Below are 14,984 nucleotides of genomic sequence, written 5' to 3'. Positions count from 1 at the left end.
AACTAAAACCACTTTTCCAAGCTCTGGAAGAAATCTAATGTCAAGAGCTGTTCAGATCTTGGCGCAATGGCTTCAGGAGATTGTGGGCCCTCCTTCTTCACTGGCACTATTTAAGAAGATAGTTTTCTGTGGGTTTTTTGGGCTATGTGGCCATGTTCTAGCAGAGTTTCTTCTTGACGTTTTGCCAGCATCTGTGGCTGGCATCCTCAGCGAAGATGCTGGCGAAACGTCAGGAAGAAATTCTGCTAGAACATGGCCACATAGCCCGAAAAACCCACAGAAAACTATGGATGCCAGCCATGAAAGCCTTCAACTTCACATATTTAAGAAGAGTCATCTGTTGAGAAGTTGTGGTTGTAATGTTTAGGCATTGCCTATCTTGCATTGTGTAGGGATTTAGATTAGAAGACAACAAACCTTCCTAATTCTGTGATTCAAAAGGACGTCATACAGGGACAGTGTGTAGAGAGATCTTGAAGCACCTTTGAGACTATCCAAAAGAAAGAAATTTGCAGCATGAGCTTTTATAGATTTAAGTCAACTTCCTCAAATGCATTTGGGATGAGGAAGTAGCCTTACTGTATATACTCATGTTTAAGTTAATTTAAAAATTGCTCCAAAAAACCTGAGTTGACATATCTATTGGTCAATGTAAGTACTGTACTTTAAATCACACACATACACATCCATCCCCTGGTGAAAGGCAAGAGTTTATTTAGCCTACCCTGGAAGCACTGACCCCCTTCTAATCTCTCATCCATCCATCCTTTTGTATGAGCACAAATAGTTATGCCTGTTGGAATTTTGTAAGTTCTTTGGCATTGTTTTCCTTTGCTTCATCCTTTACATCCTTCATTACATGCCCCTAACTTTTACCCTCGACTTATCCATAGGTCATATTAAAATTCATAATTTGGGCCCCGAAACCTGCCTTTGACTTATACATGAGGATGACTCATAGTTGAGTATATATTGTAAGGCTACGAAAGCTCATGGTGCCGACTTCTTTTTTTCAGCTAGTCTTAAAGATGCTACAAGACTGGTTTTACAGACTAACACAGCTATATCTTTGAATTCTGCTACTAGAGACAGTGTGATTTATCTTTGTCCACACCAGGTTTGGGGGGGGGGATGACTTTTGGGGGTCTATAAGTCCCAGAATCCCCCAGCCAGTGTGACCGCTGTGGTGTCAAAAGGTTTCCAAGCTCCATGGTGGCTGGTGGCTACAGTGCCAGAATGGGCAGACTGGTTCGGTTCCCAGAGTTTACTCTGTGTATACACTCTTGTTGTTTTGTTATTATTTCAGAGGTTTCCAGTGGTGAGCCAAGACAGGCTTGAGACTGCTGGCAAGCTATTTAATCTCCTCTTTGGTATTCTTCCAGTTCTCTTACAGAAGGGAAGATCTATTGTAATTTAGCAACAAACTTGTGTGATTTTGGAGGATTTCCTGTGAGAAGAACTGAGGCCTTTTCAGACCAGTGTAGATCTGGAGACTCTTTAAACTGAATTCTTGATATCGCAGCGAGTGACAGATAAAAATATAAATATGGGAGTGTTTGGAGAGAGAGAGAAAGCCTGGCAGCACTTGACTTTTCTTCTCTCCATTTGGCAGATAAACTGTAGGCTGGGGAGAGGACAGAAGCAAAGGCGTTTCCTGACATTGAACTTTCCTATGTGAAGCAATCCTACTGGGATGACTGTTGTCTTGCAGCTTGCACAAGGGACAGAGAAATGAAAGAAAAGGAACTGTGAAGCAACTGGAGCCTGGAAACAGAAGAAAAAAGAAAAAAGCAGTACTTCTTAGAAAGAAACTCGAGAAAAAGAATTTCAGGGGTGACTTCAGGAGGCCATTGAGAAAGATCACACTACAGACTTCACAGGTCAGCCTCTAAGAGACACCATGGACAGCCAGCCACAGGATTACAATGAATTGCTACACAAACATAAGGAGGTCTTCTATCGGTACCCACTGAGACTGGTCCATGGAATCCCCCTGATGGAACCCATCGCTCAACAATGGGCTCCTATTGAAAACTTCCAGGCACGACCAGATGATCTACTCATCTCTACCTACCCCAAAGCAGGTGAGATGCTGCAGACTACAGAAGCATGGGAAATTTAGAGGTACAGGAGACTAAGGGGATGTGGGGGAGGAGGGAAGTTATGTAGCATAGACAGACACAAAATGACAAAGAAGGAAGCAAGCAAGCAAGCAAGGTTCAGTTGTGTATACACGCATGGCAGGGACTTGGAGTAAAAGGCCTTTGTGGTCCCTTCCAACTCTAAGATTCTATGATTACTCAGAAAGTACAGGTATACCGTATATACTATAAGTTGACCTCATGTATATGTCAAGGGCAGGTTTGGAGGCCAAAATTATGGATTTTGATATGACCCGTGGATAAGTAGAGGGTAAAACTTAGGGCCATTAACAAAGGATCTAAAGGATGAAGCAAAAGAAACCAATGCCAAAGAACTTGAAGGCACACAACAACAACAACAACAACAACAACAACAACAACAACAACAACAATTCTCTGTCTAAAAGTATGAGTAGAAGTAGGGAACCTGGGCTTAAGTCAGGCACTATGGCAAATGCTCTAGGAGATTCCATTCCATTCTTCCCTGCTACATGTTATATAAGCCACCACTGTGACATTGTCTCCTGATGATAAAAGGAATGATAATGGTATATTTTACTATTAAGAAGAATGACAGTACCGTGGTGGAGCCAACACTCACTTGATATTAGCAGGGACAGTGTATCTGCCTACTACACTTCCACTTTAGGCTTACTATTCCCAGTGATTTTAGCTGCAGTCCTCTGAGTAGCTTGGGTGAGGTGGATGGAAAAGGACTGATTCTAGCAACAGTATATGTTTATGTGAGCTACCCCTGTTGTAAGGCAAAGGATGTTTGGCTTGGTTTTGAATGGGCAATGACCCATCGGCTTTACAAAAGACCCACTATTGGTGGGATCAAAATTGCTAGATCCTAGCAGCTAGGGGGTTGTTGACATGGGTCCACAGAGTTGTTAGTGTTTTTGGATTCCCCTTCAGTTTCATGGTGAACACTGACACTTCAAAATTAACACTATGACCTCTTCAGCACTGTAGTTAAAGCAGTAGCAAACTGTGTTATTTCTGCAGTGCAGATGCAGCATGTGTCTCTAATTTTCACTTATGGCCTCTCTTCCTCTGGACCTTCAGGTACCACATGGATGCAAGAGATTGTTGATTTGGTTCTTGTTGGTGGTGATGTGGAAAAAGCCCGTCGGGCCCCCACATATGTCCGGATACCATTCCTAGAGATCTGCTCTCCACCCCCGGTGCCTTCAGGTGAGCCTAGAAAACCTAAGGACAAGCACTTGGAAGCCCAGAGCTTGGGAAGAGTTTCATTTTTGGACAACAGCTTCCAAGATTCTAGGACTGTTGTAAAAAAAAATTCTAACGTCTAGTTCTGCTGTAATTCTATAGGTTTTGGATTAACTTTCATCTAGTTCTTCTTTAGGGATTAGTTATCTGGTGGATGCTCCATCCCCTCGTGTGATCAAAACTCACCTCCCCTTCCAACTTGTTCCTAAAAGCTTTTGGGAAAACAACTGCAAAGTAAGTGGAGCTCCTATTCCCACCACCCAGCTCTCCTCCATCCCTGTCTTTAGTCCTGTTCTACTGCTTTATATATAATTTATCTTTTGGTGGTCCTTTACAGGTGATCTATGTGGCTCGCAATGCAAAGGACAATGTGGTCTCCTATTTCTGCTTTGACCAGATGAATGTGACACAGCCTGAGCCAGGGCCATGGGACGGCTATGTTCAGAAATTCATGGAGGGCAAAGGTTAGCTCATCTTCACTAGCCAGTCCTTGGCAATGCACTGTTATATACAAAACCGAACTGGGAAAAATTACTTTGTAAGTCTACAACTCTTAGCATCTTCTTAGGGGATCTGGAAGTTGTAATCTAAAAAAGTAACTTTTCCAACTTGTGGTACAAAAGATGGCTGGATTCTCTGTTCATGGGAGAGTCTCAAACAGTGGTGAGAACCATGTTCCAACACTCTCCAGATGTTGTTGAACTTCAAGTTCCATCAGTTCTAGCCATTTGACAAGGAACATTGGGAGTTGAAGTCCAACAACATCTGGGAGGCCACATAATTCCCACCTAATTTCATAGGTTTATGTAATTTTTCATAGGAAACTGCCTTATACAAACCAGACTATTGGTCCACTTAGCTCAGTCTACTGAATAACAGAACACCTTATGGACTCAGACAGAGATGAGTCTTTCCTTATATCTGGATGATGGGAACTAAGCCTATGAATTCCTACATGCATCAGATGCTCTCTTAATGAGCTATGACTATAGCATAGAAGGCTACTCTTAAAACGTAATTTGTACCACACACTTCTATTGATTCATTAACATTAGCACCATGCTATTTTTTAAAAAAATATTACTTGTTATTTTTTTCCATTCCTTTTGTGTTTATTTTTTTAAAGAGAAGTTTGCACCATAGACCTCTTCTGATTCATTGATTTGTTTAATTGGGTGACAGCTATTGTTGTTATTTCACCTTACTTTATTCACCACACAGTTGCCTGGGGCTCTTGGTACGACCATGTCCGGCGTTACTGGGATGAGAAAGAAAACCACAGGATCCTGTATGTCTTCTATGAAGATATGAAAGAGGTAAGTTTTAGTGGGAAAGAAAGGAAAACAAACTCATTTGGAACTGTAGTACTTAGAGTATGTACAAAAGCATGTGCTCTTCCTCTTCTACCATCATTGGGAGGCTATTGCCTTTGGGTTTCCATAGTCATCTGGTTTGCCACTCCTCCTATTGGTGAGCAGCAGCAGCATTCCGCGACCCAGAACCCCATGCAAACGATAATTATTTTTTGCAAGGAGGAGAAAATCCATAATTCATATCTCTTGTTTTTCCTCTGCCATTTGTCATGTCAGAAAATCTTATAGTGAAGAGAGGTTTTCTTGGGTGTTTGCGTTCCTGGAACAGATCTTCTCTCACCAAATTGGTTGTGCTATTGTAAGGTACACCCTATGAATAAAAGAGTTGCTGTCTCATTTTGTATTCTAGCAATCTCACTTGCAGCATCTCCACAATTCAGAATTGCTTTTTCTTAAACTTGCAGCATCCGTTTGCAATTTGATATGTGCGCACCACCCTTTGTGAAAATGGGGACATTTCATGCTGTCCTTCTTACTCAGGTAATGGAATGTGTTGACACAGCAAGCAGAGGAAGGTTCAGGCAAGACCTTGCACTAGCCTGGCATAAGAGGAATCTATTTTATTTCATTATATCTAGTACTTTGAAACCGTTCTTGGAAGTGCCGCCTAACTTTCCCTGTCACACAAATACATAACCAATATTTCTGTATTACATAAGGGGAAATGTGATACCCATTGTGTACTTAAGATAGTGCTAGTAAGACTGGGAAAAACACATTATATATTCAAACTGTCCTTATTTATCAGGGTGAAGTCCCTGTCCCTGGTCTTTGTCCCTGGTAAATATCAGTTCCCATTATTTTCTGAAAAGCAAAAACTAAGGCTCAAACACTTGGAAAAGACTTTGTGGGCCATCTAGTCCAGTGGTTCCTGGGCCAGTGAGTGGCTTCTGTGACAGAAGAGTGGTGAATCTGCTCTGGATTTTATTCCATACTGGTGCTGAACTCTCATCTCCAAATAAGTGTAGAAGCTTGGATTTTGTTGTTGTTTTTGTTTGCCTTCAAGGCTTTTTCAACTTATGGCAACCCTTTCGTGAGGTTTTTTCAGCAGGTTTCTTCAAAGGTGATTTACCATTGTCATCCCCTGAGGCTGAGAGTGTGTGACTTGCTCAAGGTCACTCAGTGGCTTTAAATGGCTGAGCTGGGTTTCAAACCCTGGTCTCCAGAGTCCTAGTCCAACACTCAAACCACTACACCATACTGGCTCTAACCTTGGAAAGCACCTTTAAATCTAGGATGAAACCCACAATGAACAGACCACATCCCTGACGTGGGAGTCACTGGAGTTTATCACACGAGGACAATTGGAAGTGTAAACGGGGTTTATCCCATGAAAATCATGCATTCACGATTAAGATTTTCACACAACATCATGATTGAAGTACCATTTTCCCGGGAATATCCCATGAAAATTAAGCAATTGTACGCATTCACGATAAAGGTTTTTTACACAATGTCACGATCAAAAGCAATTAAAGCACCATTAACTCAGGGATAACCAGGCAATAAACAGCAACAAGTCATTCACAGGAAAATCTTGTGCCTGATTTGTTGCTGTTCATTGCCAGGTTTTTCCCTGATTTTTCCCAGGATAATAACCGCTGTGTGTGAAAATCTTAATTGCACTTTAATAGTAATTGCACAGTTAAACCCTGTTTAAATTTCCCCCGTGTGATAAAATCCACTGAGTTGTTGTTGGGTCCCTTCAAGTCATTTTCAACTTATAGTGATCCTATTGTAAACCTATCACAGGGTTTTCTTGGCATGTTTTGGTCAGAAGGGGTTTGCCTTTGCCTTCCTCTTAACTTGAGAGAGAATAATATGCCTGAGGTCACCCAGTGGTTGTCCATTGCTGAGAGGGGATTTAAATCCTGGCATCCCAGCTTCCTAGTCCAATGCTCAAACCATTGTAGCACAGTGGTTCTAAGTCACTCAGTACTCCTGCTTTGCTCTTCCGTAAGTGTTGGACTTCAGCTCCTAGCCAGCCTAGCCAATGATAAAGGATTCTGGGAATTGTCATAATATTTGGAAGGCCAAAGGTTGAGAACCACTGGTCTATCCCCGGCTCCTGATTATTATACAATCTTCAATGTAAGATGCAGCTACAACATTCCTCAGAGATAGCTGCTCAGTCTCTTCCAAGTAGGCAATCAGTATGTGGAAAGGTACCCTCTGTCCTTTGAATTTAAAGATATAGCCATGTTACTCTGTAGAAGCAGCATGTGGAAAGATCTTTTAGCACTTTTGAGACTAACTGAAAGAAGTTGGCAGCATGAGGTTTCGTAGACATAAGTCTACTTCCTCAGATGCATTTGGTGGAGTGGTAAGCCACTACATGGCTTTCCAACGAAGTGGCAAGTCCAGTTTTAACTATGGTCATTTGTGAACAAAGACATTGGGAACAAAAAAAAAACACAATGGTAGATCAAAAAGACAAACAGCAGAATTGGAGTTCATCCACAGTCCATCAGCAATGGATTGAACAAAGATAATGGCTTCCTGGCATACTACACACATTTCAACACTATCTAACCCCCATCCTCATGGGGGCATCCTACACTCATCTATTCTCTTCACCTACAGACTAGTTTCCAGTGTCAAACTGGACTTGCCACTTCATTTCCATACACAGAGGGTTTTGAATTTGAATTGACATTCTTATACATATACACCAATGGTATTTATAGGTCTTTTCACTCCACCAAACGCATATAAAGAAATAGACTTCAGTGTACGACAGCTCACACTGCAAACTCCTTTCTTTCAGTTAGTCTCAAAAGTGCTACAAGTTCTCTCCTTTGAGCCATTGTTAAATGACTAACATGTGTACATGTGTGCATGCAGGTGAGTGAAAACATCTGTTGGCTAGTGGCATTTCTGGACCTTTACACAAGGGTCTTCTGAAATGATGCCTTTGCCAATAATTTCCAGCAAGCTTTTTTGTGGCATCAGGCAATGCCCTGCCTGGTTTACTGTAGACACACTAGTCCCAAGCTGTCTACAAGTTTGCAGTTCCTTGCACAATTGCAGCTGAAACGATATGTAAATTAGGAATTTGCAAAGTACTTATGGATAAGGAAATGTTTTCTCCACAGTGAACACAGGAAGGGCACAGAGTGCTTCCAGAAAAGGCTTTTCACATGCAATTATCCTGCCTCGTTCACTGAATTTTACAGGGGAGAGCGAGATGTTGTCATTTTTACCCACTACTTATTCTGTCTTTTTTTCTCACCACAACAAATCTGTTAAGAAAAGAAAAACAAAATACCTGTGTACTCCCTTTTGACAGGTATTAAAATTCCTTTGCCTCGAAAATAGCGTTGCCAAGTTTTCAAAATAGCAATAGGAGGCAGTCAAAATTCATGACATGCAGAGTTGATAATCTGGAAGGGGCTTTTAAGAAGTTTGTGACCTGCCTAAATGCCAAATGAAAGTATTAATTTCACTTAGCCTAGCCATGTATTTTTCTGTAAAATGAATATTCTTAAATTATATGCTGTACACATTTCTATCTTTATGAGGACCCACACCCCACAAAACAGGATTTTTGGGTGTCTGAGTCAGACTATATAAAAGAAAGAGCTTTCCAGCCCTCAAATAAGGGACATCCCTTATAATAAGGGACACCTGTTAGCCTGATAAACGACAAGCTTCCTCATCCTCAAATAAGGGACATCTTTTATAATAAGGGACACCTGGCAACCCTACTGGAAAGCCTTCATGGTCAGGGTTTTTATGTTTTTATTTTTTTGCAGAAGTGTGATAATGTTTTCTTTTCACTTCAGGCTAAATCATGTACAATTTTGTTTTTGAAAGTTTGCCATTTTTGAAGGTTATGAAAAATGGTTATTAAGGAACTAATTTCAAAATATTCTAGGAATATCAGAGAGAGAAAATAATCAACTGGAGATGAGGAAAGCATTCAAGTAACAATCCACTTTAGAGAGAAGTGGACAGCATTTAGGAAACACACAAGACTGAAGGTTGAATAGAGGTTGGCCTGATATATTGGGAGGCTTGGATATTTCATAATTGCTTTTCATTATAGTCCTTCAATTAGAAGTGGTCAAGCTGTTCACTACTTTTGTCAGTCACAAAATCCATTTCATCATTGTGTAAATGCTCAAGAAATATCTCTTATTCTTGCCAACCTTTTACAAATAAAGACTAGTCATAGACCCACTTGTCTTAAGAACTGTATCTGAGATTTGTGTAAAGACAGGATAAACTATTTCATGAGAGACAAAGAGACAAACAGGGATGGGGTTTAATGCAAGCAGAGAATCAAATGGATGTTGTAAAATCTAGGATTCAGCTTCTAACTCTGTGAAGTGATGAGGACAGAGATGTTAAAATCGGAGTTTGATGGGACAATTTCCTCCCCCTGACTCTCTGAGCATGTGGAGAGTGCATATCCCTCACGATGTGTTCAGACTCCCACTGAGCATGCGCAAGGGTCCCAATTCGAATCGTTCAATTCATATGGTATGTACTGGTGTGATAATTTAATGTGCACTTGCTCTGCTTTGACTCAGGAATCACTACAATTTCGTTCTTCACGTGTGATAGTTCATCATGTGAATTGCCTTGGATTTGAATTGACTCTGCTACCCCTTCAATTCGAACGGGCTCTGGATTTGAGTTCCAGTCTCACGTGTGATAAGGGATTAAGAAATAACCACTGGTTTGCCCTCACAAATTTGAATGTAAACACAGTTGCTTATTTATTAGGTGATTTATGGGACAATTATGGAAAAACGTGAAATCAGAGTAGAGATCCTTGAGGCAGGAAGGGAGATTCAGCAAATGCGGAAACAATTGCAAAAACATGAAAGGTATCCAAAGGTTGTCTAGTTTCATTTCCTCAGGTGGAACCAGCCCGCTGCAGCTGTCTCCATCTTCTCAGGAATCTCTTCAGCACAAATGAGTTTGCTCTGAAGAAACTCAAGAGAAATTACACACAACACAGAGACCACTTTTCCTAGGTCCTGCCCTCTTTCCTCATTCACTCAGCTCTATATGTTTCAGGACTTGGCCCGTGAAGTTCGTCGTGTGATGAAATTCCTTGAGGTTGACCTTCCTGAAGAAGTTGTTGAAAAGATTGTCCATCATGCATCATTCCAGGTCATGAAGGACAATCCAATGGCAAATTACAGCTCTGTGCCTGATGTCATCTTTGACAAGACAAAAGGCACCTTTATGAGGAAAGGTAGGTGATGTTGTTCTCCTTAGCATTCCATGAGTTCTAGCAATGGAAATTCATCCATTGTCCCTAAAATTTGGGTGGGGGCAAAGGAGAAGGGTAAACAAGGAATAATAATAATAATAATAAATGTTTATTTATAAACCGCTTTTCCAACGATCAAAGCGGTGTACATGTCGTTAATCAAACAGTAAAAACAGTAAAAAAGAGTCTACATCATAAAATACATATTAAAATAGAACTAAATTCAAACGACAGTAAAAGCATAGGATAAAAAACTGTTAAAAACATAACAATCTATTAAAACCAAACTGCAAGAACAATAGGGGAGGTAGAATCTTAGATGGAATTGGGAGGATAGGCTTGTTGAAAGAGATGAGTCTTTAAAGCCTTCTTGAAGGCTTCCACTGTTCCACTGTGGCGGATGTCTTCAGGGAGGGCATTCCATAAGGAGGGCACTACAGCTGAAAATGCCCGTTGCTGTGTTGTTACCAATCTCACCTTAGGGTGGTCGAGTAAACATTTTCCTGTAGTTCTGAGCGTGCGGGGAGGATTATGTAGGGAGAGGCGTTCCCTCAAGTAACCCGGGCCCAAGCCATTTAGGGCTTTAAAGGTAATAACCAACACTTTGTATTGGGACCGGAAACGTATAGGCAGCCAGTGTAAGGATTTTAAAACAGGTGTTATATGGTCGGACCTCGGTGTCCCCGTAATTAACCTGGCTGCAGCATTTTGAATCAGCTGCAGTTTCCGAACCTGATACAAAGGTAGCCCCATGTAGAGCGCATTGCAGAAGTCCAAACGAGAGGTTACCAGCGCATGTACTACCTTTTCTAGGTCCCTCCGGTCCAGACAGGGACGTAGTTGGCGAATCAGCCGGAGCTGATACCAAGCACTCCTGGCCATCGCATCTATTTGAGATGATTAATGTAGGGATGGATCCAGGAGTACTCCCAAACTATGTACTTTATCCTTCAGGGGAAGTTTAATCCCATCAAGGACAGGATGACAAATTTCCCTGCCCGGGCTAGGGGAGCCTATCAAGAGTACCTCTGTTTTCTCTGGATTCAATCTGAGTTTGTTTTTCCTCATCCAGCCCATTACTGCCCCCAGGCAGGCATGCAGAGGAGAGATGCCATCCTTAGTCACTGTTTCAGTCGGAGACATGGAGAGATAGATCTGGGTGTCATCAGCGTACTGATAACACCGAGCTCCATGGCTCCGGATGATCTCTCCCAGCGGCTTCATGTAAATATTAAATAGCATGGGGGACAGAATGGCGCCCTGAGGGACGCCTGATGTAAGCTCTCTTTTACGAGAGCAACTGTCCCCCAGCCTCACCATCTGGAATCTACCCGAGAGATAGGATCGGAACCACTGGAGCGCAGTGCCTCCGATACCTAATTCTCCCAGGCGTTCCAGAAGGATACCATGGTCGATGGTATCGAAGGCCGCTGAGATGTCCAAGAGCACCAACAGAGTAGTATCTCCTCTGTCAGTGGCCAGACGGAGATCATCGACTAAGGCGACCATGGCAGTCTCAACTCCACAACCCGCTCTGAAGCCAGTTTGAAATGGGTCAAGATAATCGGTTTCATCCATCCAAAATTCAGTTTAGCTTCCTTATCTTTTATATATAGGATATTTATATTTATCCTATTTATAGGATAGACTGCAAATGCATATGCCAGAGAGGGGCAGCTACAGAAAATTCAGGGCTGCCCCTGCTCATTTTTCACCCATATTCCTGTAGGCCCATTCCCTTCAAGCTGGTGCTTGGCAAGATGTCTGCTTCTAGTTTTGAGGGGGTGGGAGGAAGGTCTTTTGAGCTATAGCTCCCACCAAGAGCTTGAAAGAGGTCTATTTTAGCCTACAGGTCCAAGACTCTCCCAGAGAGTATGGGCATTGACTTGGCTAGTTAGTAGATTCTGGGAACATTAGTCCAAAAAATAAATATGTCTAGGCTTTGCTTCCCTTAGTCCTTTTCAGTATGACTAATGGTAATGGAGCATGGGAGCTGGTCCAAACCATTAGGAAGGCCAAACTAGCATTTTTGTTCATTCTGGGATATAGAACCCTACTGCTAGGGACAGGAGATCCATCTCCCATTGCTTTAGTATATGATCACTAGGCATGTACACATTTATTTTATTTTGGTACACAAGAATGAACAATTTAAAAAGTTTTCTTCTTATTGGGCAATATTTAAAGGATTTTGTGCATTTTTCATGCTTTTTCACATTTTGGAACTCTTGCAAAAATTATTTCTGCAACAAAACTGGCTTTATGACACAATTTGTTGTTTATACAGAAAACAATGTCACTTACACAAAATATATTGTTTTCTGCATGAAACACTGTATTCTATATTCGTCACAAAACATTAGGGGTTTTTATACAAACTTCTTTTTTTGTCAAAAAAGAAAAACCGAGAAAAATCTCATGGTGGGTAGCTATTTTTTCTATAGGTGTTTCAACAGGTCTTTCTCATTGGAATAAGCAATACTTTATTTTATGCAGGTATTCTTTACTTTCCTAATGTTCAGTCTTAAATCACTTGTTTCAGTATTAGTCTGCCGGTGTTTATGCAATTGTATTGCTTCAAACACAAAATTTTACAGTATGATATCCCATTATTATTATGGGCAACTGGAAGGTACTATGTGGCTCTCCATGTCATGCCTCATTTCATTTCCCAGCAGCCCTAGTCAGCATAGCCAATGTTGAGGGATGATGGAAGATATAGTCTAACAACAACTGGAGAGCCATATGTTTCCCAACTTCAAAATAAAGGATACCTTTGATCAAACAACTACTCTTTGTCAGCCCTTCAGATTAAGAAGTGTACTGTTTAAAATACAGAAAACAGCTGCACTGTGACATTCACATCTACAGTGGAAGTCTTCTCCACTGGAATTTTGCAGTTTTCTATAATCCTTTTCTTCTTCTCTTTTGTATTTCATCAGGTGAAGTTGGAGACTGGAAGAATTATTTCACAGTAGCTCAAAGGGAGGCATTTGATGCAGATTACCAGCTCAAGATGAAAGGAACAACTTTACATTTTCGGGATGAATTACATGGGAATCGTGTGCCATCATCAAGTCAGCTTCCATAAGCGGCAACTCTCTGAATAAGAGACCTCTAAAAGATATTGTTATTACAACCTTGCTCATATCTTGCAAACTCTGGGTTATTCCATCCTTTATTGAGTCAATCCATATCTAATATGTCTTACTCTTTTTCTATTACCTTCAACTTTCCCCAGGATCATCGACTTTTCAAATTATCATCTATACCAGTGAGTCATGTGTTCCCATGGTATGTTCAAAGCACAGTGGCCTCAGTTTAGGCTTGATTTACTCTTGTTGTTGCGTGCCTTCAAGTTATTTCCGACTTATGAAAACCCTAAGGGAGGTTTTCTGGAGGTGAGAGTTGGTGACTCGCCGAAGGGCAATGAAAGAACTCGACAAGCGCAAAGATAACACTAGAGTAAGGATAGTCAAAGTCATTGTATTACCCCTCACAATATATGGATGTGAGAGTTGGACAGTGAAGAAAGCCAATAGAAGGAAAATCAACTAATTTGAGATGTGGTGCTGGAGAAGAGTGCTGAAGATACTGTGGACAGCCAAAAAGACAAACAAATGGTCCTAGATCAGATCAAGCTGGAATTCATCCTGGAAGCCAGGGTGACTAAATTGAGACTGTTGTACTTTAGTCACATCATGAGAAGGCATGAATCATTAGAAAAGAGAATGATGCTGGGAAAGACAGAGGGCATTAGAGAGGAAGACCATATGCTGGATGGTTAGACTTGACCAGGGAGGCCACAGGGAATCTTGGAGATGTCTCATCTACAGAGCCGCCATGAGTCAAAGTCATCTCAAGAGTAGCGCTAACAACAACAACAAACCTGATTTGTAAATAGCTGCTATAATAAACATTAATATTACCTTCATCATACACAAGACATTTAACAAAACAACAGGAAATGTACTTTGGCACAACGTCCCTTACTACTAGACATTAAAAGTGTCTGGCTTAAAGGGAGAAATCGTTTCACGTCATTATTTATGCAGTGATAAATACGCAGATCCATAAATGGCCTGATAATTCATTATAGAGCTGAACGATTCTAAAGGAGGGGACATAATTGATTTATAACATCCACAAGACATGGAGAGCTATTTGACTGTTTTCTGCATTACGTATTTTCCCGGTTTTCAGACACTTGTTGTCCCTCAGAGAAATTCACAAGAGAAAGAGAGATGCCCTGCTATCCAATTTTCAAACGGAAAAAGTAAGAGCCACAAGGGAAGGAGTGGAAGGAAAACAACAGATGAGGTAGACTCATTCAACGCTAGACCAAAAGACTCAGCTAGGTTAAGGATATATGTACAGCAACATTTAACATGTCAAATGTTGGATGGTTGTTTTAGATAAGACGTCTGAACAGGGCATAAATCCTATTCCTTTCTGTGACAGATAGGGCTGCAGATAGGGTTCTCTACACTAATCATCATCATCATCATCATCATCATCATCATCATCATCATCATCATCACTTTGAAATGGCAGCAATCAGGACACATGACATTCTGACTAATTTGTGATTAATTTTAGACACCTGAGTTTTAATACACAGGGAAAAAAATCTCAATTTTCTCCAGAATGTCTTGGAAAATTTGGATAAGCAGATGTGTGACCAGCAGATTCTCATTGACAGTGGAGGGAGGAACTTGTTGGGATCAGACAGACAGGGTATGGCTGTCAGATGATCCTTCTTGCCAAGAAGTGACAAATCTCAAGAGGATGTGTTATGTCAAAACTGTTGGGGGGGGGTGTGTGTGTGTGTGAAACGTGGGGTGCTTTTCTGCCTCCACTGATCACGAGCTGCCATCATCTCATATATATATACACCTGAACAGCATTTTTGTAGCAACTCTTCACAGCAACTGTCTGATCCCTTCCTTGGGGAAAAGAAGTTGGAGAATTCCACAATCATCTTGGGAACAAGGCTATTTTTGCTGGAGC

General features: G+C 41.2%; 1 protein-coding gene across 1 annotated transcript; it reads left to right on the top strand.

Annotated features, from left to right (window-relative positions):
- Positions 1-1,442: 1,442 nt before the first annotated feature.
- On the top strand, positions 1,443-13,980 carry LOC149303578 (sulfotransferase 1B1-like). The gene is made up of 7 exons (XM_089480380.1): positions 1,443-2,084; positions 3,210-3,338; positions 3,511-3,608; positions 3,712-3,838; positions 4,596-4,690; positions 9,776-9,956; positions 12,917-13,980. The coding sequence occupies exons 1-7, from the start codon at positions 1,901-1,903 to the stop codon at positions 13,063-13,065; spliced, it is 963 nt and encodes a 320-aa protein (XP_089336506.1). The 5' UTR covers positions 1,443-1,900; the 3' UTR covers positions 13,066-13,980.
- The last annotated feature ends 1,004 nt before the right edge of the window (positions 13,981-14,984 follow it).

This window comes from Sceloporus occidentalis, unplaced genomic scaffold, assembly GCF_023333645.1.
Source record: "Sceloporus occidentalis isolate IW3139 unplaced genomic scaffold, rSceOcc1.0.p SCAF_14, whole genome shotgun sequence".
In the NCBI taxonomy this organism is placed as follows: domain Eukaryota; kingdom Metazoa; phylum Chordata; class Lepidosauria; order Squamata; family Phrynosomatidae; genus Sceloporus; species Sceloporus occidentalis.
Note: the sequence above shows the minus strand (reverse complement) of the source record. Positions and strands in the feature narration are given on the sequence as shown.

Bases quoted from the DNA above. Each gene is read 5' to 3' on its own strand.
- LOC149303578 (XM_089480380.1), top strand. From the start codon at position 1,901: ATGGACAGCCAGCCACAGGATTACAATGAATTGCTACACAAACATAAG. The intron at 2,085-3,209 runs GTGAGATGCTGC...CTGGACCTTCAG, and splicing joins CTCTACCTACCCCAAAGCAG to GTACCACATGGATGCAAGAG. The intron at 4,691-9,775 runs GTAAGTTTTAGT...TATATGTTTCAG, and splicing joins TCTATGAAGATATGAAAGAG to GACTTGGCCCGTGAAGTTCG.